The following is a 24,729-nucleotide window of genomic DNA, read 5'->3' on the forward strand; positions in this document are numbered from 1 at the left end:
AAAGCAACAGAAGGTCCCACCCTGTAGAGGTATAAAATAAGGCAGAAATTTACAAAAAACAAAAACAAACAAAACCCTGCTCTAAGTCTCTCCCTCAAAAACCTTTTCTTTCTGGAAACTTTCTCATGAGCCACAAACCTTGAGATCTCAAGGGGCAGTGTGTGAAAAGCAGATCTTCAGATGTGCATGTATGGTTCATTATCACTGACAACAGCCCAGTCTTCTATAATCTCATCCTAGCTTTCCAGTCGTATATGTGTATAAGGGTTTATGACCAACTTACTGAAGAGGGCAGCACTCTCACCAGCCATAGGTTGAGGTGCACTCAATTGTCTTTCAATTCAGTGACTCCTTGTCATTGGCAACCACACAACTGATGTGAATACCATTTAACTTCTGATGCTGATCCAAGTGGAAGAACAACTGACACATACTTTTTTTTCCTACCCTTGGGAGTGATATCAGCAAGGTGGAAGAACAGATTCTCTCTCAGAAAATGCTCGTGCTCCTGACCACAACCAAAGAACTACATTTAAAATGCTGCCATCTGAAACTGCCGAGTTTCAAGAAGTCTGAATTCACTCAATGAGAATCTGGAGCCAAGGAAAAGTCAATGGGTCTCAGGCTGCACTGAAGAACATCCGGAGTTTCAAATAATGATGAGAAACCTTTTCCAGGTCTACCCAGTCAGGCACTCTAGCAAAGTCAAGATTCTTTTTTTTTTTTAATAAATTAATTTTTATTGGTGTTCAATTTACCAACATACAGAATAACACCCAGTGCTCATCCCGTCAAGTGTCCCCCTAAGTGCCCGTCACCCATTCACCCCCTCCACCACCCCTAGTTCATTTCCCAGAGTTAGAAGTCAAGATTTAATCCTCTCCAAAGCAGTGATTCTCAACCTTGGCTGCCCGTTAGAAACACCTGGGGAGCTTTTGAAAAACAGGAGGACTGGGCTCTGGGCTCTACCCCAGAGTAACTGAACCAGGAATTCTAGGAGGTGGAGTCAGGCATCAAGTGTCTTGAAAACTCTTCTGATGACTCTGACCCACAGTGAGGGTTAAAGCCTTGCAACTCTAAGTAAGGTCCTTAGGCCAGCAATGGCATTACCAGGAAACTCAAAAGAAATGCAGAATCTCAGGTTCCACTCCAAACATACTAAATTAGAATCTGTATTCTAACAAGATCCCCATGTGGTTCATACAGACAATAAACTTAGCAGCATTGCTCTATAGGAAGGGCTCAAATAGCACAAGACTTATTTTCTAACAGTCTACCAACCTTCATTTCCAAACTCCTGTTTAAATAGTTACCTGGTTTTAAAAAAAAATGAAATAAATAGTTACCTGGTTTGACTGTAATGTTAGAAATGTCATTGTCCAATCGGAAGACACCAAAGAATAAAAAGATGTACCTGGCAATTAAAAGAAAGTTGTGGCCTAGGCATCAAATTACAGCTAACTGAAGGCTAAAAGGGATAGGGATGATCCTTTTTTTTTTTTTTAAGATTCAGCATTGTTCCTCCCCACCTTCCCCCAAAAATACAAAGTTAGCTTTTTCTTCCCCACTTTCAAAGAGGTCTTCAGAGGAGTAAAACTCAATGCCAAGAAGTCTGTTAATTATTGTTCCCAGAGTTCTGTTGAACAGGAATACAGTATTTTGCACAATCATCCAAATGTACAATCATTTCGGTATGATTTTTAACCAACTTCAATCCCAACTGAACATCACCTGGATTTATGGACAATTACAGAGCCTTTTAAGAGTGAGAAGAACATAATGGCCAAGAAGAGATGAAAGATAAATTGCTTTTGCAAAGCTCAGACCAAAATAATTGAGGATTGAGGCCAGTGTTTCCAATACATCATGAAATATATCATCTAGCAAACTTCAATTTGTTTTTGGAGCAATCTTTGTCCCAGTCAGAGAAAACACAATACCTTATGAACATTCTCAAAAGTTTAATTTATGTTTGGACAGTTTGAACATATGGATTTTTTAAAAATCTGTTAAGACATTTTGAGATGTCAACCTAAGAGACTCTGACATATCTGAATTCTGGTTGTAAATGCTGCTGAGTTCTGGAAAGGCACAGACTAAATGCTCAAATATCTGGCCATGTTATATAGGCTGGGGTGCAGAGCAGCAGATGCCTTCATGTGCCAAAGGCAGAAGTAAAAATAAGAGTGTTACAAAGGGAAAGAGCACCCCAACTTTCCCAGACTGCACTCTCTAAGTTGGCCCTGATGTTGCTTTAGACTAAATCTGAGGTGGAGGAGTCTGATTCCTACAAATATGTATTGTATACCTATTAAATGCCAAACTTTATTCTAACTCTCTGATGTTAGAGATCCCATGGTAGTGATCTAGCAGTTTTGTCAAGTGGAGAAAACTACTGTCATCAATAAAACAATCATTAAAGACAACTACCTCCTTGCTGGTCTTTCTCTTCATTCATAAAACATAACAATCCCTCAAAGTAACCCACTTTGAACCTCTGGTAGACTAGCTAGCTGTCTAAATAATAAGTAAAAGTTGGTCAACAGCACAATCTGTTTTGGCAATCAAACTTGAAAATTAAGCCAAGCAGAATAAAAATCAAAGCTGAGTCTCAAAGAGATATCTGAATACCCATATTCATAACAGCACTATTCACCATAGCTAAGAGATGGAAGTAACCCAAATGCCCACTGACAGATGAATGGATAAACAAAATGTGATACACACATACATATGGAATACTAGTCAGTGTTAGAAGGGAAAGAAATTCTGTTACATGCTACAACATGGATGAACCTTGAAGACATGCTAAGTGAAATAAGATAGTCACAAAAAGACAAATATTGTATGATTCCACTCATATGAGGTATTGAGAGTGGCCAAATTCAGAAACAGAAAGTAGATGGTAGTTACCAAGGGCTAGGGAGACAGAAAAGATAGTTATTGTTTCAGAAGTATAGAGTTTCAGTTGTGCAAGATGAAAAAGTCCTGGAGATCTGTTTCACAAGAATGTGACTATATTTAACACTTTTGAATTGTACATTTTAATTTAAATTGTTAAGATGGTATATGTTCTGTTATGTTTTTTACAATTTTTAAAAAATTAAAACTCAAAACAGAAAAGTTAAGTGATGAACTTGAACCTTTGGAGTTTATCTGGCCACTTGCCTGATCCTGGATTTTTGCTTCAATGTTCAAACTGGAGTGCAGACTTGCAGCACTGCCCTAATCCCACACAGCTCAGGAGGGCGCTAGCTTTATGCCAGGCTGACTCCTGCCCTAAAACTTGATAAGCTTAGAAGATTACCCACTCAAAATATGAAAATACTCTAGTTTTTACTTAATCATTTCTTTTCCTCCTCTCTCTTATATCTGAGACAATATAGATAACTACCACCTTTACACTTATAGAAAAGAAACAATGATTTTTCAGTGGAAATTGATCTGTGAACACAAGCCACTCTGAGAAAGGTCAAGTTCAGTTGCTGAAAATGTCCCATTATAAACAAACATGACCCACAAGTACATCAAAATATGAATCTTTTTTTGTTTTATCCCTGAAGTCAGTGGGGCATTTACCTAATGAGTAGTTATTTTATTCACTCATTACCTGTTTATAGTCTATCTCCCCCACCAGAAGAATGCATGTTCTGTGAGTGCAATGATCTTCTCTGGCTATTTCACTACTGGATTCACAGTATCCAGCACAGCGACAGTAGGTATATAAGTATTTACTGAGTAAACAAATACACTGACCTCATATGTCTGAAGTTTAAAGGCCACTAGCTCTAAGAAAGTGTAACATTAATTCTACATTAGGAAGGAGTCCAGTGTCTGCTCTGCCAGGATACTTAATGCCTTCAGGGCAGGAATGACACATCTAAAACAGAAAGATCTTTCAGTATTTCCTAAATTGAGACCAAACGGGATTGTCTTCATTAAGGAAATTACACTCTGAAGATACTCTAATTCTAATGTGTCACCTCCTGCTACCACTGTCATACCACTCTACTCCTACTCCTGCCACACTATCCACATAGTAGTCCCCAGCCCCTCTGAATTTCTTGTTGTTCCTCAAAACATAAGGCCCTCTCCTCTGGGCCTCCAGGCTTTAGAAATGCCATTCTCTTTTCCTCAGATTCAGCTGCCTATCCTTTCCATCTGGTGAATGTTTCTCAATATTTCAAGATCCAAAAAAAATGTCACCTTTACTTAAAGCCCCCCTAACTCAACCAGGGAGGAATAAACACTATGTCCTCTGTAATCCCATAGCACTTTGATTTTTACTGCTTCAGACTCCTCACTATGCCTCAGTAAGTATTTAATAAATATTCACTGAATAAATAACCCTGGTTATAATTTTTTTTTTTTTAAGATTTATTCATTTGAGAGAGAGAGAGAAAAAAACAAGCCAGGGGGAGCTGCAGGCAGAGGGAGAGGAAAAAGCAGATTCCCTGATGAGCAGGGAGCTCAATGTGGGGCTCCATCCCAGGACCCTGAGATCATGACCTGAGCCAAAGGCAGCCACTTAACTGACTAAGGCACCCAGGTGCCCCAACTCTGATTGTAATTACCAGATTGTAAGTTCTGCAAGGGCCAGGGTTATATTTGATTCTTCTAAGTCAGTGGTTCTCAATGAGATGACTTTAGTTCCCAAGAGACATCTGCCAATGTCTAGAGACATTTTTGGTTATCACAACTGGAGGAGGATTGCTACTAGCATGTAATAGGTAGAGGTCAGAGATGCTGCTAAACATTCTACAATGCATGGGACAGCCCCTCGTGACAAAAAATTATCCAGCCTAAAATGTGAATAAAGCTGCTATTGAGGAACCCTGATCTAAGTGTATCTTTTAGCTCCCAGAAAGAGTGCCTGCTTACAGAAGATTTGCTGTTGAATAAATTGCCCAACAGCGTTTACCAGATTCTAAAAATCCGGCAGGGCCACTGAATCAGGACTAAGAAATGAGCTACAGCTACTGAAGGAAGGTAAGAGTTCTGCTTTTCTGCATCTCTAAAAGATATGCCTCACATTAAGCTACTGCCTCTGAGTCAAAGCATCCACTATACACCCACATGCCTAAGTAAAGACACTAAGACATTAAAAAAAAAATCCTTGTAGTCACTTCAACTAAGGTAAATTATATTTTCATGTTCACACCCAGAGGTCAAGAATGAACTGTGCCTATGTGCTTGAGACTAAAAATGTTTCACTCTATGGGACACCTGGGTGGCTTAGCAGTTGAGCACCTGCCTTTGGCCCAGGGCGGGATCCTGGAGTCCCAGGATCCGGTCCCACATCAGGCTCCCTGAATGGAGTCTGCTTCTCAATCTGCCTAGGTCTCTGCCTCTGTGTGTGTCTCTCATGAATAAAATAAAATCTTAAAAAAAAAAAAAGTTTCACTCTAAGTATTGGTTATTCATCTGATAGCCCTTTACACTCTGCAAGTTTCTCACTCTTTCTTACCACTGTTAAATTCCGAATTTCTTCCATGACACGAGGCCAGAAGGACTGTAGGCTTTGCTGGGCATCACTGCTGCTAGTACCACCAAATCCTCCTTCTGTGGACATTTTGACAACTGAAAACAAATACACACATGAAATACATTAGAAGTAATAAAGACAGACTTTCTGTCCAGGTCATTTATATCTCTCCTTATGGCTGTTTTCACTAATTCATTCAATTTTTCAATCTGAGAAGGTATATAATTGTGCTGAAGAGGTTTTTAAACATAGACTTAAATGTTAGCAAAAACAGGGAAGAAGTTTCCCCTTCTATCCAACTCATACCACAGAGACTATCAGGGAGCTCTCACTAGAAAATATAAAATTACCAGAAATCCAAACTGAAATCTTAATGTGAAACAAGGCTTTTAATGTCTTATCTTAGGAAGAGACAAAAAGGGCACTTGGTTGCTGCCCTAGTCTGGTCCATAATTTTCAATGCTATTTCTTCCAGTGTTTTTTTAAGTTCACCATGGTTTCTCATACTCCATGCCACAGCCTGCAGCAGATATATTAAAGGTCTCAATGACTAATACTGTATAGAAATGTAACCCAAGTTTTAACAATAAGCGCCCATTTTATTCTTTTGTTTTAGACACCGGGGCCCCATTTCTTTGAGGCTACTGAAGATTATTATTTCTTCTAATCTCAAGCTAATCTGCTTCAGAGGACAGAGAAGTGCTAAAGCCTTGGCCAATAATTCAGTGGGTACACTAATTCTCTGAACTGAAACAACTTCCCAATTCTTTCCTTACCTGAACCTTTCTGTTAGGACCAAAGCCAAAGCACACCATCAAATGGAAGCCTTAAGGTCATTGAAAACAATAGGGAATTAAATTTAGGATAGAGAAAAGAATCAGAACTTGCATGTGGTCAATTGCTTTTGGGAATGACAAGGGAAAATGAATGAGGATCCCAGTATCAGTTTTAACTGTAGATAATATTGTAAGTCTTACAAGACTTACAGGGAGAAAGTAAAAAACTCCAGATGGCTTAAATGCTTATCTGGCAAATACTTAAATGCAAGAAACAGTTTAATTAAACACAAAGAATAAGAAACTTAGTGATGTCCTAAGAATTTCTATTCTGGGAAATTATTTTAAAAGGTTTAAATGCCAGTGACAGGATGCTGGCCGAGAGCTATGTAAATCATTAAGAACTAATTCTGAAAGGCTGAGAGAAAAGTACCAAAGCCAGGTGTCACATGACTAAACGTGTTCCTTTCCAAAGCCCATGAGGACACATGCTGGGCAGATCATTCTCCGTCAGCAGAGTGGAATGAAGACTGATAAATCTGGGTTTAGACTGTGAGGATGTTTGATTCCCTCTTAAATGTTTGCCTGGGATTGTCCTAGAGGTCCCCCTTTTTTTTTTTCTTTTTCCTTCTAAAGGAAATGATGAGAGGAAAGAGATGGAAGGAAAACAAGAATACAATCTTCAAAGCAGATTTCACTCTGTTGTAATGACATTAGTAGGTGATGATGTAATGGGAAAAGATTTGGAGCCAATTTCTGGTGCTGGAAGCCAACAAGCAGCTCTATACATCAACAGGAACTCTTAAGTACTGGGAAGCAATATGATCTTGGAGTTTCTGGAGGGAATTAAAGTGAAGAGTGTTGAATTATAATTGAAATAACTAGATAAAAATTTCAGTCCCCAAAACCAAGTATGGTCCCATGATATTTTCATTCATCACCATATGCATGCGGCCTATACACTATTCTCTTAGATGTACTGAGAATAAATCAAAGTTTATCTTTATTAATAAAGACATAAGGCTCTGATGACAATGAAGAGAGACTCAATCTTTTAAAATGGAGCAAACAAAAAAATCTTTCTAGAAATAAAAATAAATATCAAAAACTTAAGAATCTAACCTTTTATTGTATGGATCCATGGATAGCTCTGATCTTAGCAAAATTTGCCACACAAACTGCCACAGTCAAAGGAGGAAGATGCATATTGTTGCCAAAGATATCTTTGTATACTTGCTAATGATGGGTAGGTTCAGTTTGAGTGAGATTTAGAAAGTTGGTAACAAGTTTTGGTTGTTCCCTAATCTGTTCTAACATTCCAAAGGCACACAATTCAAGAAGCACCACTAAATTTTCTGTGTACGGTCTGCTTTTAAATTTTGAACTATCCCAACTAAGGATGTGCTGGTGTGATCAGTTCCCAAACATCTGTGCAGTCAATAGACCATGAATGAATCTGGTTGGTTCAGAGCCACACACTGGTGGGAGTGAGGGTTAGGTACAAAACAGAAGCTAACAAGTCTTTCTGGAACTGAGTAATGTATTAAAAGTTAAAATTTTAACTTCAGAGGCCCATCTGCACTAGAAAATCACAAATAGTTAATGGCAAAATATACAAATCAATAATAATGTCCTTTATATTTTATTGCATCATAAAAGTTTAGGACTTTAAAAAAGACATCAGAGTCCCTAAGCCTCACTCCTCTAAAAGTATGCTCACAGCTCTATTTCAACCTCTGCCAACCCCCTCCCATCCCAAGTGGTCATTCAGCTTCAAGTATGCAGTATCTCCCTCCCTAGTTCTGGGAAACTGGCTTACTGGTAAGGTGCTCTTTTCCATCTTTGGACAGCTCTGACTGTTCTTTACATTAAATTATATTTGCAAAGTTCCATCTGAGCTTTGGATTTAAAGTTACAGCCCTATGGTTTTTTCATCCAGAAACCTCTTTTTATAAATTCCTGACTTCAAAAACAAAAGTATTCTCATCAGAAACAGATGATCTTCTCATGAGGAACATGATTTCTAGTATCTTTGCACAGAGATGATTAGCAGGTAATTCTTTTTAATACCTCCTGCAAGAACATAAATTGCTACTATAAAACAGAAAAGGTGACTACTTTTATTCAAAAGATTTTCCTTGGGATGCCTGGGTGACTCAGTTGGTTGAGCAGCTGACTCTTGGTTTCGGCTCAGGTCATGATCTCATGGTCATGGGATCAAGCACTGCTTTAGGCTCTGGGCTCAGTTGAGAGTCTGCTTGTGGATTCTCTCTCTCCCTCTGCCCCTCACTCACTCACTCTCTAAAATAAATAAATCTTAAAAAAAAAAAAAGTTTTCCTTAAAACAGATTCAGCCATTACATGGGGCTTTAAAAAATTAAACCAAACCTCAAGCAAAATATTTTATAAACACAAATTGGTGTTCTCACTATTTTCTAACTGAGGCACAGGATTAAAACAACTAAACCTAATCAGTAAATTTTGCTCACTAAACAGCCCAACAAGTTAAAAATATAAACCAACCTTAGTTAATCTTTTTTTAAATAAAGATTTTATTTATCTGACAGAGAGAACGAGCAGGGGGATTGGCAGGCAAAGGGAGAGGGAGAAGTAAGCAACCCACTAGCAGGGAGTCCAATGCAGGGCTAGACCCCAGGACCCAGAGATCATGACCTGAGCCAAAGGCAGATGCTTAACTGACTGAGCCACCCAGGCACCCCAACCTTAGTTAATCTTATCACTTCTTACTTTAGTACTTAAATACATTAATTGCAACTAAGTTGATTTTGCTACAGAAGTAGTCTATAACATTTACAGCTCATGAAATATGTGCCAGATCCATTTTCTAGGGTAATGAGAGAAGGTATGTAATTTAAAAGTAAGAAAGATTTATATTTCAGTATCCCTTTTGTTTTTGTTTTGTTGTTTTGTTTTTTGAGAGAGAGAGCAAGAGAGCCAGCACGAGTGTGGAAAGGGGCAGAGAGGGAGAAGAAGCAGACTTACCTACCTCTAAGCGCAGAGCCCAACACTGGGGCTCAATCCCAAGACCCTGAGATCATGACCTGAGCCAAAGTCAGATGCTCAATGAACTGAGCAAGTCAGGCACCGCCAGGATCTTTTTTATTCCATGTTAAATTGCTATTTCTAATAGCTATCACAGTTGACAACAAAACTGCTTAAGACCAAGCTGCATTAGGTTTAGATCACTCATGAAACATGCAGCATAGGGGCACCTGGATGGCTCAGTTAAGCATCCAACTCTTGATCTCAGTTCAAGTCTTGATCTCAGGGTCATGAATTCAATCCCCAGCATGGAGCCTACTTTAAGCAAACAAAAACAAGTGACTTTTGGGGCACCTGGGTGGCATAGTTGGTTAAGTATCTGACACTTGGTTTCAACTCATGCCCTGATCTCAGAGGTGAAGCCCTGTATCAGGCTCCTTGCTCAGCAAGGAGTCTGCTTGAGATTCTCTTGCCCTCTCCCTTTGCCCCTCCCTCTAAAATAAATAAATCTTTTTAAAAAAATGTGGCATAGAATTTCCCAGATTTAACTCATCGTTGAAATTAGATTTATCATTCATGTTCATTAATTACTTTATAATACTTGAATAAGATGTTTATTTAATAAAGACATTAGGATCAGATGAAGTATCAAATGGTTGTTGCCAGAAGTAATCTCAACTCCCAGTATCTATTAATTTATCTCCTTTTAAAAACAGTTTGCTTTCCAAAGCTAGAAGGGGGAACACTCAAAGTCCATCACAAAAAGGCTATTTCTCCAAAGCTCAACTTCAACTGCCATCTGTCCACAAGTCATCTCTAAACATCCCCACCCAGACATGATCACTCCTTCCTGTGAACCTTCAGAGCCCTTGATCTGCACCTCTCTGCCTTCACCACATCATCTTGTATGATCATTATTTATGTGTATGTCTTATCGTATTTCCCCTTCTGGTTTACAAGCTCCTTGTGGGTAGGACCTGGGATCCCTCACAGCATCTAGCACATAGTCTGACCAATTACTTCTGAATGAAGGGACAAGACAGGTGCTAGGTACAGCCTTTCTAAGAAAAAGAGGTCTCTTGGAAAGGCTAGCCCTGAAATAGACTTAATGGGATTGCCTGAACAACTAAAGGAAGTGGTTATACAAGCTATTCTGGAAAGCTCAGAATAAATGAGGTCCTCTCTAGGCCTTTAAAATAAGGACAACAATCAGAAATCCACCTGAAACTGACTTACTGAAGCGAATTTAAGATAAAAGGATAGGTTAGGAAGGCCACATGCGCGCGCACGCACGCACACACACACACATACACACAGCCCCAAAGATGCAAGGCAGACTAGAAGCCTGGAAGAATGGGTGCATACCACTCCTAAGTATAAATTTTTTGAAAGACAGAACTTTCTCAGAAAGGGGACCAGGACAGATTAGTATAGTTTGAAAAAATTAATGACACTAGGTAAGTAGGAGGAAGGCAAATACCTCTGTTTGGCCATTCATTAGTAGGAAGATAAGGAGAAAATCATGGAGGAAATAAGATGATTCAATCAGATCATTCAAAGATGGAAAATCTGACTACCATTCTAATAATCTTTATCATTGATGAAGAAAGAAAAATTTTATTTTTCTTTAAAAAATAGAAAGCAACATAAGGTTTTATTGCAGTATTCCCTAGTTTTTAAACTCTGTACCTTTATTTTTTAAGATTTTTATTTATTTACTCATGAGAAACACAGTGAGAGAGAAAGAGGCAGAGACACAGGCTGAGGAAGAAGCAGGCTCCTTGCAAGGAGCCTGATGTGGGACTCGGATCCCAGATCCCAGAATCACACCCTGGGCCAAAGGCAGATGCTCAACTGCTGAGCCACCCAGGCGTCCCTAAACTCTCTACTTTAGACTTTAGCTCTCTTTTCTTGGCATATACCTCATTCTGTCTATGAAAGTCCTTTATAGTATACCTAAACCCATTATACAGTTCTTTGAAATAACTAAAACCAAATAAATGTTGTTGGGTGATAATAACCTAAAACGCTAACATAACAAGTGTTCAAGGAAAAAAGATCAAAGAAAGCTCCCCTGAAATGAAACCCAATCCCTGACCAATACTGCTTCCTATTAAAGTACTAGAGCTGACCCATCCCAGGCAGTCAGATTTTACCTAAAAACAACACTCTCATTGTCAAATGCAAGCAAATATATCCTAGCCCAATTGTGACTGAAAAACGAATCTAAATGTTGGTACCATGTTTCCCTTTAATGACCCCCCCCATCCAACTTGTAGTCTTTAGGTTATAAGCAACGCCAATCTCCTGTGTCTCCAAATTTATATCAGGTATCTCCCCATGTTCAAAGCACTTTTAAGCTTATTTGTGCTTGCTATTTTAGATATTCTTCCCAACTACAAAGAAAGGTGTAAAAAAATTTGAGAACTAAGACTTTTGAAACAATTTCACCAACAGACAATTTGGTTCTAATGTTTATACAGATGGATCTACGAATATATGCCATTATCAATCATGGCTAAAGAGCATTTCAAGCCTTAAGGACGCATATGTTCTCTACAATAAAACCAATGTCAAATTGACAATTTCAGGAGAAAAATAGCTCTACTCTGGAAATTAAAAGACCTATGTTTGCGAACTGGCCTGCGGCCTACTAACTGGTGGCCTTGGGACAATCATTCAACTAAGCCCCTCCAGAAGCAATGTATACTGAACATATGCCAAAGGGGTGGTCTAGTATGGAAGACCTACACTTGACTACTTGAGGATGCAATAAATGAATGGATACAAAAGAAGGCAAGGTGATTATAAAGACAAGAGGGGTCAACAGTCTTTAAGCTCATCTAAGGTTTCAATTTAATCACACAAGAAAGCACTACGCTTAGTGCCAGAAAACTTACTACTTAAGTTCTAAACCCTTACATAACTGGATACCAGCTAGTCATACTTACTGGCAGGTTCTTACACAGTACCCACTATTAGAATGAATAATGTACCCTGGGACGCCCAGGTGGCTCAGCAGTTAAGGTGTCTGCCTTTGGCTCAGGGCATGATCCCAGAGTCCTGAGATCGAGTCCCACATCAGGCTCCCTGCATGGAGCCTGCTTCTCCCTCTGCCTGTGTCTCTGCCTCTGTGTTTCGCATGAATAAATGAAGAAGAAGAAGAAAGAAGAAGGAAGAAGGAAGAAGAAGAATACAGCTTGACTGGAGACCCCTTTCCCCAACCCTGATTAATGCCTAGTTCAATGTTTGAGGGTGTGTTTGTTTCTAGCTCCAAGAAGCTAAGTCTGAAGCTGCTTTTCAAACTGCCTACTGGAAAAATCACGCTTCCCAAAAGACTAAGGGTTGGAACCAGCTGCACTTACTTTCCCTAAAGATCTGTTCACAGGGACACATTTTTAAATTGGCAGCAGAAACACTTCCTTCAAAAACAAAAACATGTTTCTGTTTGCTATCTACTATAACATAATCTTTTCAACAAGGGCCAGATCATAATACAGTTATAACTGGAAAAAACTGACAGCATGGCAACTGGTATAAGCAATGAAACTGATAGGAATGCATGAACAAAACACTTTAAGATCTTTTCCTGCAGAAGAGAAAATGATATGCAAGCATCTTACTTCACATACTTTATTTCTCATTTGTTCATTACTGTTCAACTTAAACCATCCCTGTATATATGCCAGCAATACAACACTATTTTGTATGATGAAGGAACAAGTATTTCAGTGGAGTACTCCAAAGTTTAAGGCTGCTTGCATGCTACAACAGTAGAGTTGAAGAGTTATAACTTTTAAACTGTATGATCTGCAAGCCAAAAATATGTTTTTTAAAGATTTTATTTATTTATTCATGAGACACACAGAGAGAGGCAGAGACATAGGCAGAGGGAGAAACAGGCTCCATGCAGGGAGCCCAGTGCGGACTCACTCCCAGGAGCAGGACCTGAGCCAAAGGCAGACGCTCAACCACTGAGCCACCAGGTGCCCCTGCAAGCCAAAAATATTATCTGGCCCTTTACAAAGAAAGGATCAGATAACATTTAGAACTCAGTTCTAAACTGTTCAGTGCTTTGAATTGAATCCTTCCATGACAGAAGTAGTGTTTTCTCTCATTTACTGATGGGGCAACTGAGCACCCATGTTTGAGAAACTTGCCTTACAGCACACAGCTGTTACACAGCTCCCTCACATGTTCAGCCTCCATTAGGAGTGAGCTGGGCCAGCCCCCTTTGCCCCACAGAAATATTTGTTACTCTCTCTGACTCTCCAACCTAATGAAAGTAAATAAATTCTTGCACGAAGAATGGGGAGTTACTGGTTTTTCAGGCTCTGAGCCTGAAAGAGAATTCTGACATGAGCTGGAGACAGAAATAGTGCCAGTAGCCTGAGTTAGGTTGTATCCTAAAACAAGGAGGCATTTTGCCTACTGGATCCCTTCTGAGATTTAGAAACCCTGGGAACAACCTCTTCTGTTTCTGACAGGATCCTGTAATTTGTGCCCAAGAAAGGTAAGAAGTGTGATTCTGAAGAATGTCTCGATGCCAACTTAAGAGCTGTAGAGTTCACAAACTACTTGTCACATACATTACCCTCAATTGATCTTCATTCAGTTCAGTGATAAAGACATCAATATTATTCCAATGTTACAAATAAGATAGCTGAAGATTAGTTACTTGCTCAAAAGCACAATATAGTAAATGGTGCCGTCAGAAACAAAAACTCAGAGCACCTGGGTGGCTTGTTCCGTTAAGCATCTTCCTGCAACTCAGGTCATGATCCCAAATAAATACATCTTAAAAAAAAAAAAAAAACCCACAAAAGGTCTACAATTCTCTTCCTGCCTTACTATAGCTTGTTCTTTCTCACTCTTTGCAGATTTTTTTAAAATTTTTTTAAGATTTTATTTGACACAGAGAGAGAACACGAGCAGGGGGAGCTGCAGGGAAAGGGAGAAGCAGGCTCCCCGCTGAGCAGGGAGCCCAATGAGGGGCTCGATCCCAGGATCTTGGGATCACAACCTGAGCCAAAGTTAGACGCTCAACGGACACAGCCACCCAGGTGCCCTTCTTTGCACCGTTAAGATCATTTTTATCTGAAAACAGAAAATACTAATGGCACCCCTATTTACTATCATATGAAAATCTTTTTATTTCTTTGTTGTCTTTTTCCAAGCTTTGTTGCTTTTTTCTTTCCTATTTTATCCTTCCCCCTTTGCGTGTCTCCAGGTCAGTCAGTAGCACCTATGAATACTCAGTTGTGAACAGTGGGGGGCAGTAAAGTACAGAGTAAAGACAAAAAAATGTACTGGACCTCGAGGTTCTCACTCTCTGGCTACTAACTTGCTATGTTTATCATCTTGGGCAAATCGCTTAACTTCGTGGAGCCTCTGTTCACCTGTAGGAGCACCTAACAGGGCAGTTGCAACACATAAATGGGAAAATATCTACTAGAAGGCCTCGAAAAATACCAAGCATCATATAAATACCAGATGGTATATCATTTTCACTGCTCAGAGCAAGACCTACTCCTGGCCTGAATGGTCGCAGAGCACCAAGCCCAAAGACGAATCTCCCTTAGGTACTGTAGCAAGTAACCCAACTTGTTTCTCCCTCTAATTCAGACTTTCTTTGTTGTTAATGTAATTTCTAAGAGTCTAGTTTCACATACATGGAAACACATAGAGATAAATCTTTTCCTATCTCTTTTATAAACATGAAGTAAACTGTAAAACCCTCTATTAAATTTAGAATGAGTGTTTTTCTTCCAAATAAGCAAAGAATTTAAGTGGAAATGACTAGGAATGATCCAAATTTAAATCCCCAGGAATGTCAATGGCCAGTAGCTATGCAGGTTTTCCCTCTATACTAATCCAAAAACATTCCAATTCCTAGAACATGTCTCCTTGGACACATCAGCCGTCTGTAAGTTAAGAGTGTGTGGTCACTTTGTCCTTCAAAAGAAAATCTTGTTAGTTATGTTAGGGGGTAGAAGAGACCTACAGTTTAGGCAGCATCCACCCTACGGACCCACCACCCAAGAAAAAGATTCTGGTCTGAGCTCTGAAGAGAGCTCTGGCTCCACCCAAAATCCAGGAATACAGCAAACATGTTCTGAAAGCTGGAGCTGTTATGATTATCTCATGGAATGAAACCAACCCTGTGATGGCTTTTTGGGAATAGCACTGTTAAGAAGCTTGCTTTTTACAATACAACTATAACAAATTAAATACACATATTCACTAATTAGTGACCACTAAATTTTTTTCTCCCCAAGAAACCATTCTCAGCACCTAGTAAAATCTACTTCTACAATTAACATTCACTTTCTTCAGACTTGTGACAAATTATTATCTGGCACATTATTTCTTAAGCCTAAAATTTCCCTGCTCCTATGTTCTCCACAGTTCTTATGTAACTCTCTTTGTTTCTGGCACATCCTCAAGGGAAACATGCCTTGCTCATATTGGGAATTCAACACACACAAATCTACAGAACAAATACAAGCTCCTCAAGAACTATTTTAAGTCCCCAAGTATCTTTGGCCTCACTCTGGGTTCTTTTCTTTGAAAGGTTCATATGGGGAAATCCCTTCTTAAGTACCTGTACCCAGCCGTGCTATAACCTTTGTGCAGTAATCCCATAGAAAAGTCAAAGAGTAGGGAAGGAGAGAAACCTGTTCTTCTTCAGAAAATAAACCATGAATGTAGAAAATTGTCTAAATCATAAACTCCACTGGAAAATCAGAGATTGTGCTGATCAGTTAATCCATCTAAAAACTGGGGCGGAGGGTGTGGCAAAGAATTCTCAATTAAAAACCTGCAGGTGTTGTAAGAATGTCAATATGAGCTTGGTCGTATTGATTTGGCTGTATGGATTCAGCTGATTCAGACACACTGAATCCTGCCCTCTGCTTAGTGTTTTTTATGGTTGTCTTAAATGTTGAAAGAAAGGAAGGAAGTGAGAAGAGCATGAAAAGAAACAAATCCTCCAAGCCAAACAAGCACTACACCTCCTACCTCCATGTACACAGCTGTCAGGAGCTAAGAGTGTAAAGATTACTTCAAAGAATGGGAAGCAACTGAGATGGTTATGCTAATCCTTTACACCTGTACATTCTTCACACTTTGTACAGTAGCTCTCTTTCTACCACCTCATTTGTTTTTCACTACAAACACAACACAGGTATTAATACTCCCATCTGGCAAAGATACTTCATCCAGATAGACTGAAGGACTTGCTGCAGGTCACAGGACAAGTATGGGCCAGAGCTGGAATGAAAATCCGCATGCCCTGATTCTCAGTTCTGTGCTCTTCCACTGCATGTTCCCCTCCCTCTGTAGGATTAATAACTCAACAGAGGACCCAAAACTTAAGAATGTATGGCTCTTCGAAGCCTGCAATGTAAGCCATTAAGCCTTTTATCTTTAGTTTTCCCGATCATTCTCCTGGAAAAAATACTCCAAAAGGCCAAAATGCCAAATTCTTATACAATTCCAAGTGGAAAGCTTAAGGTTTTCTCTTTTCTTTTCTTTTCTTTTTTTCTTTCTTTCTTTATTTCTTTCTCTTTCTTTCTTTCTTTCTTTCTTTTTCTTTCTTAAGATTTCATTTATTTATTCGTGATAGACACAGAGAGAGAGGCAGAGACATAGGCAGAGGGAGAAGCAGGCTCCTCGCAGGGAGCCCGATGTGGGACTCGATCCTGGACCCCGGGATCACACCCTGAGCCAAAGGCAGAGCTCAACAGCTGAGCCACCCAGACATCCCAGCTTAAGGTTTTTCAAGCTTGTTAAACCTATAGTTGCGCACAAGGCCTGGGAGTTGGGAGTTATCTGGTCACTGGCCAAGAGTGAGGATGAAAAAGTTTGGTAGATCAAGTTCACTCTCTGGAGGCCTGGTGATGGGAAGTCACTCTATCTTTTCCCCTTAGTTCAGAATAGCCTTAGCCTACCTAGCCTCCTTGTTGGAGATGTTTTCATAGGTGCACACTAAGAGGATGAATCATGCGACTCAATACTATGCAGTGTTTCAAAGGGACTCCTGAGTGGCTCAGTCGTTGAATTTCTGCCTTTGGCTCAGGGCATGATCCAAGGGTCTGGGGATCGGGTCCCACATCAGGGTCCCTGAAAGGAGCCTGCCTCTCCCTCTGCCTGTGTCTCTACCTCTCTCGTGTATTTATTCGTGTGTCTCGCAAATAAATAAATAAAATATTTTTAAAAATTAGAAATAAAAAACAAAATGATAGCTATTGCAACACTGTGAACATGGTGACAATGTTATCTTAATTATGCAGTCACCGCTCCAAGAAATCAGCATTCCTTTAACTACCTCACGAAGGTAGTAAGGCAAGTATTATAAATCACAGCTAGGAAATATAAATGATTATTAAAGAATGCCATGAATCATCTAAAAATACCAATCTCTGCAGTTCCAGATAAGAACACAAATCTAGAAAGTGCCTAATGCATACAATAATGTGTGCATCTGCAGCACAACTAAGGAACACCGCAGGACACCTAATACAACTCTAACCTCATATCTACGTTGAAAAAGTTATTCACCTACTTACCTGACACCTCAGTGGATTTAGGATTCAGGAAAGACAATTCCCTACCACACTCACTGGTGGTACTCATTTAGTACCTATTTGCACTATGTTTTGTTCTGAAAACAAAGGTGGCTGTGTCTGACAAAAAATTTAAAAAATAATTCAGCTCGACTATATATTTGCTCCTTTTATGACCCATTTGTCATAGTCACTTCAACTTAGTCACTTCATATAAGATAATGTGTGAACTCTGGGAGAAAAAAATTTTATGTCTCCTTTCTGGGGAAGAGCACACACAGGCAAAGGGGAGGCAAAAGAATTAGTCCTATTAGACAGACATAGCTATAGCTTGTTTTTCACAGGCAGTAACAAGGTGCAGTACAAAGAACACAGAGCAGGGCTTATGTCAGTAGGCTCTGCCTTTGATTTCCTCACCCACAAAATGGAGATAATAACCCTCTGTCCTACCTACCTTAGGTAAATACTGACAGAATAAATATAAAATCACTCTATAACTGTAAAATACTATTTCACATAAACATTACATACTATTACATCGCTTAACTATCTTCAAGGGTAGCTTCATGGGAATTTAGCCATTTAATTACCAGGAGAGAAATAATCATGGAATTCAGGATATTAATAAATAACAGGGTAGAGTGGCTGGAAATTTACCACTTTTATCAAGTGAAAAGTTTCTTATTACCTTTATTTTAGATTGAGGATAACTATAAGATACCTAGCCTAGAAGCTAAATATACATGCCTTCTATTAAAAGTTCTAAGTCCTACAGATGAGGCTATCCTATTCCTGGTAATTTATATTGTATGCTGTTCATCAGTGTTATCATGATCATGTCTATAAATTACTTGCTAAGCAAATGCTGCCAAATTCCTACATGTGTATTTATGCTTCATGCAGAGGCTGCCGTCTGAGACTTTATAAACTAACACTAGTGAAGATTAAGCCCAAAGCAACTCAGAAAAAAAACCCCTAGCTTTTGCACTGGATGGAGATGTGTATGTATTTAAAACTTAAATAAGAAACTTAAGGCTATACATACACAGACACATATACAGAAACATATATATAACTAATCTCAAGCAACTACTGAAAAACAGTTCAAGGAACTATTTGTACATTTTCAGAATAGGTGAAGGCCACCAGATTTTAGGGCAGCATTTCTAATCTACATATCAAGGCACACACTGAAAATGTTAATATTAGTTTTCTGAATACTTAACCTATGGACTGATACTGACACCTTCATTCCATTTAACTTAATCACAAGATCATGTTTCACCAATGGTGCTCTAAATATTCTGAGAAAAATGTAGGCTAACAGTGATACCCTACTTTGTTATGTAGGCCTGAATTAGGGAAGTTATAGATATTCTACAGTTTTAACTAACCTAACATTCAAAAAATGAGTACGTAGCTTGACGGTAAAGTATATGGGAGCTGCACACTCAGATATAGGGGTGCACAATCAAAAAATCTAACAGAACACTGACCTAGAGGACTCCATCATGTTCATTTCTACAGGACTCCACTTATTTTTTGTTTCTAACTTTGACATGAGGCTTTATTCTTCTAGCCCTTCTGTCCATTCTCTCGACTCCCATCTATTCCCCGGGTTCAGCTATAATCTCTGTAGCTTAAATTCCAAATATACATTACCAATTCCGCTATTACTTCAGTCCTGTAAGCTGGACATCTCCAAATGGAAAGCGACCCAGAACTCAAACTCAAGCTCCATGTGTCCAAAATCTTCCCCTTTCCCCAAACCTGATCCTTCTAACTTTTCAGTTTCCATCCTCCAGTCCACCTAGATTTAAAACCCAAGTCATCCTGGACTCTGTTCAATTCTAATCAACTTCTAGAACCTATAGTAACAGCACCCCAACAATGTCCATCTCCCAACTTTTCTTTATACGGTCACTCTCTGTTCAGGTCCGCATCATCTTCATATAACAACAAAAATGATGATGATGATGATAACAGCTAATACTCATTTAATGCTGGGTGCCACATACAGTTCTAAGCCTTTTGCTCTCCCTTTTCACCCTCATAACAATCCTGTAAGTGTTGTGAACCTAGTATGTGAATTCATTGCACTACTCACAGTTTCTGATGTTTCTTACTCAAATTCTGCTTATCTCTACATACTGATGCTAACTAAATCTTATAAAAGAACGCTTCTGATAATGCTACATCAACCTATTATCCCAAATATTTAAAAGTTCACCAATATCAACAGAAACAGTTCAAATTTCTTAACCTGGCAGTCAAGGCCTGCCAACAGCTGACCCCAACTTACTTCTCCAGACTTCATTGCTTTTCCACTCCCTCCTTTCCCTAACTCATCTTCTATGCTCTAAGCAGACAGGACCATTTACTGCTATCTTCAGCACATGCTGCACTTTTTGAATCATGACCTTGATCCTCCTTTCCCCATGCCTGGAATGCCCCTGTCCCTATCTCCCTGAGTCCAAAGGCCAGTTAAACAGCCTTCCTTCATTCCTAAGTCAGAAGTAAAGGTCTCCCTTTCTCTGAATTCTGTGTCCTTTGCTTGTACTTTCCATATCAGTTTCACATACTTGATATACATCCTCTGTCTCCCCTACCTATTATATCCTAGAGTAAAATTTTATTTGTACACGTTTTTAAAGTCTCCACACATAAGACATGCATGGGTGGTGAATTAATAAGTAAAGGGAAGTGTAGAGCATCCACCTTCGGTATTTTCTCATAGGTAAGAACTATACAGCTTAGGGAGAATAAAGGAAAAATTCATTTCATCTGGATATTTCCAGTCAAGCAGGTTATGCTTTAGTTTCCGATGTAAATGAAATGATGAAGACAAACCAAATGACAGTACTTCCAAGAAAAAAGGTCACCAAGTGAATCAGCACTGCTGTTTGCTGTGGTTTGTCTCCCTTCTTCCTTTGAACTAAGGAACACAAGGTCACAAGCTATGTTATGCCACTTTAAAGTTAAACATTTACTACATGTTTTTTTCTTTAGTTCTGCCTTCACACTGGAATTTACCTTCATTTCTTATCCTTCAACTGCCCTTTTCCCTACAGAGTGCCGCTCTGTAACTTAATTTATAGTAAATACCCCAAACAGGGAAATTTTGGGTTCGTGTATTGAACAGTGGGGTGTGGCTTTGGGATACTGAGGGGATGGGATGGGTGACAATACAGACAGAATCTGATCAAGTTTTAAAGGTCCGGGCCCCATGCTGAGGCAGCAGAGTAGTAGTTAAAAAAAAATAAAAATAAAACACCAAGCTTCTGGGAGATGCAGACGCAAGGAAGATACTATCCCAATTGTGTCTACTCTACTTTTCAGACATCATATGCTTCAGCATTTACACATCACAGAAGATGCACATCATTCAAGCTCTCACTCTTTCAATAAATTGTAACGTTAGTTCAACAAATGAAAATGGTGAAAAGAAATCCAACTACAAAAGAAAAAAATTTTAGGGATACCTGGGTGGCTCAGCAGTTGAGCTTCTGCCTCTGGCTCAGGCTGTGGTCCCAGTCTGGGGGTCTAGGGATCGAGTCCCACATCGGGCTCCCCCACAGGGAGCCTGCCTCTCCCTCTGCCTACGTCTGCCCCTCTTTCTGTCTCTCATGAATAAATAAGTAAAATCTAAAAAAAATTTTTTTAAAAGGTTCAAATAGATTATGGTCTATCAGAGAATATGCAAATAAAAACAAAACCAAACCCACAACTAACTCAAACACACACGTGCAAATACACAATACTATTTTGTTGGTGGTAAAGATTAAAGTTGACACAGTTAAAATATTATTAAGGGAGTATACAAATGATTTCTATTTCAGTCTTGTCAAAAGCTTAAAACGAGCCTGGGATCTCTGTTTATTAAATACCAGTTGGCTTAAGGACTCGAAGAACCAGGCCCGAACTTGTTTGGGAGTTAGCTTGTTCTTGAGGTGTATTAACAACAACCACCACCAAAAAACAAAACAAAACAAAATCCCAAGTAACTGGCATGCAGGTGTTGTTTGCATACCTTTGTTTACTTCCTTATAATACATAAAGTATCCCAGCTCTCTGGGACGCCTCGGCCAGGTGGGCACCATTAGCTTCCTAGCTGATTCTCTGCTTTCTGAATAAGCCAGTTGGCTGAGGCAAGAAATCTTCAGATCCCAAAAGGGACTGTAAGTCCGCTGCCACAGCAGACTTTCTAACCAACAGACTCCACATGGGGACTTTTGAACCATTTCCATGGCCCATTTTCTCTCTTCCTTCTGTGTAAAACAGCAAACCTATATGGATGTACCAAAAGGAAGAGAAGTATGAAAAATAAAAAGTAAAAACAACCTAGAGGAATAAAAGAAACCCGGAATTAACTAAGCAGGAGTTGAATCTCTGAATCTGCAAAGGCCAGTCATTAAGAAGCTGAAAGATTGGGGGCACCTAACCTCTTTGGGCATCAATTTCCCCACTTTACAAGAAGGGAAGTAGACTAGATCCTATATAATTTTCATCAGCCTAACTTACGAGTATAAAAACTCTGTTTGTATATATTATTGGGGATAGGAATAAACGAAAACAATTCTATTTGTGAAGACCATGTATAAATGATAAGCTCTAAGAACACTTTGGGGGTTACTGAAGCCTCCACAAAAATATATGGCTTCCTTACAAAAAAGCTCACAGTGACCATGACTCCTGTTTTCAAACATAACTCATCCCAGGAAGTGGACTTTTATTTGGAGGCCAATTCCAATTTTGCCAAACCTTATTCTGTGTAAATCATTCTTTCAATGCACAGAAAGGAGGCAGACATCAATGCTGACTGACCACGCCTGAAAGGAAGTGACTTAATAGGACAGGAAATCAAACAGATCGCAAAATATCCACCCCACCCCAGGGGAAGAAAGAGTCCTAAAAATAGATGATACCAGGCATGTAAAATGGGTGAGAAAGAAATGTCCGTTGGTTTCTACCATTTATCTTGGTATGTATCAGCTATGTGAAATTCATGCTAGTGTTTATATTCTGATGAGAGACCAATTATTTTTTTTCAGGTCGTTTCCCAACATTTACTTGCTTGCTACTACTCAGCAAGCTGTAACTACCTCTCAAGTTTGAAAACTGACCAAAAAAATAATATGACCACAAAGCAAACAAAAAAACGGCTCCAGCTTACTTCACAAATATTTGTTGCACAAACTAAAAATGTAAACATCCACAACTATTAGAAATTACCTGCATTATAACACAAATCTCAGTATCCCATCGGAACAGGTTCCTAGTTTTCATTCTGAGAGGCTCCTATCTAGTAAGGGTTTTTTAAAAATCAGCATTCTCATTTCATCTGAGACACTCTTAATTTTTGACAAAGGGATTAAAATTCTTTCAAAGGAATCCTGGTAAGGGAAGGTTTTGATGGTCTCAACAAACTACTACATAGGGGTCATGTCAGCAAAAACAGTGGAACGAGGTTTTTAAAAAAAAAGAGTTGTGTTGGGTTTAAGCAAACTCTTGTAAACATTTTTCTTTGATGCCCCACCTATCTTCCTAAGTATTTAGCGTGCCCCCCCCCAATAGTCTGGATTAATAGCAACTAATATTTATGTAGCAATTCACAATTTGCAAAGGACTTTGACATACATGATCTCATTTGAGACTCACCACTAAATAGGAAGGTGCTATTTTTAGGTCCCATTTTTACATGTGAGGAAACGGACACTAAATGGCTGACTTGCCCAAGCTCACAAAGCTAGTGATAGCTAAGTAGAACTTGAACACAGGTCTCCTGACTTTAAATGGCCTGCTTTTGCTACAGCAGCATGCTGCCTCAAATATTGTAATCAGAATATAAAGAAATGCCCCCCCCACCAAAAAAAAAAAAAAAAAAAAAAAAGAAATGCCCAAATCTAAGACCCTATCTAAGTCACCCCAACCCCCACCCACCCACCCCTAGTCTAAGTTATAGTTAGCTCTGGAAGGTCTATGCTCCTTATGGAAGTAGAATTTTCTTCATTTTTCTGGAAAACATTAATCTGGCTAATGTGTTAAACGAGGAGATCACATAAACACCATTCAGCATATACTGAAAGATATCTTAGTCACCAGGGGTTCTGCATAGACATGCCTATGTGCATTTTTCCAAGTAAAGGGTCAGATTCATGACTCTGAAAAGGTTAAGAACCCAAGTTAGAGACAATGGCTAGATAAATCTTTCCAAGAAGTGAAATCCACAAAGTTTTCAATATAAAGAGTTTTAATCAAGGCCTCATACTGTGCCCCACTTACCTTCTGCCTTCCCTGCTCCAGGCCTCCCAAGCTAAAAGAGTCATTTGGTATCTACATCTGTCTTTTAAATCATACATAAAACCTGGAGCAACTGATAACATATAAATCAATGACTTATAAAAAATAAATTTAAATTATCTGTTAAAATGTAATCCTTAACACATACTCCCTTTCTCTTATGACTTAACTTCCCAGAATGACAGTTTTCTTACCATAAGCATTCCAATTCCCCCAAAGAAGTTTTACAAACATAACTGCTTTGAACTTATGAAATGCCATTCTTCACTAAGAACCCTCTAGATTACACAAAAGACAAGGTAGCGTGCAAGGAATTCTGAATCTGTTAGGCAGTTCACTCAACTATCATACCAAAAGGATTTAGAATTTTTTTGCTGGGGGAAGGAACGGAGAAGAGTGGGAGAGAGAATGAATGCAGCTCTATTGTCTTACTGCTTGAAAACTCCTAATCTGAATCTATAACATATTCCTACTAACCACTCAACTTGAACATCAGAAGTACAGTCTCTTTTCATCTTAAATAGAGCTTTTCAGTCTAAATCTGTATAAACAAACTTTGTCCTTCAATCTTTCAACTCCTCGGCAGTTTTTCAAGGTC

General features: G+C 39.1%; 1 protein-coding gene across 4 annotated transcripts in view; it reads right to left on the reverse strand.

Moving 5' to 3' along the window:
• NFYC (nuclear transcription factor Y subunit gamma) overlaps positions 1 to 24,729 on the reverse strand; it is a 65,762-nt gene that overhangs the window by 22,861 nt on the left and 18,172 nt on the right. For all 4 annotated transcript variants that reach the window (XM_055341964.1, XM_055341963.1, XM_055341962.1 and 1 more), the window contains exon 2: positions 5,468 to 5,580. In XM_055341964.1, the coding sequence (XP_055197939.1) occupies positions 5,468 to 5,572 (105 nt within the window). In that variant the 5' untranslated portion in view covers positions 5,573 to 5,580. The remainder of the gene's footprint in view (positions 1 to 5,467; positions 5,581 to 24,729) is intronic.

Source organism: Nyctereutes procyonoides, unplaced genomic scaffold (genome assembly GCF_905146905.1).
Source record: "Nyctereutes procyonoides isolate TBG_1078 unplaced genomic scaffold, NYPRO_anot_genome, whole genome shotgun sequence".
NCBI lineage: Eukaryota > Metazoa > Chordata > Mammalia > Carnivora > Canidae > Nyctereutes > Nyctereutes procyonoides.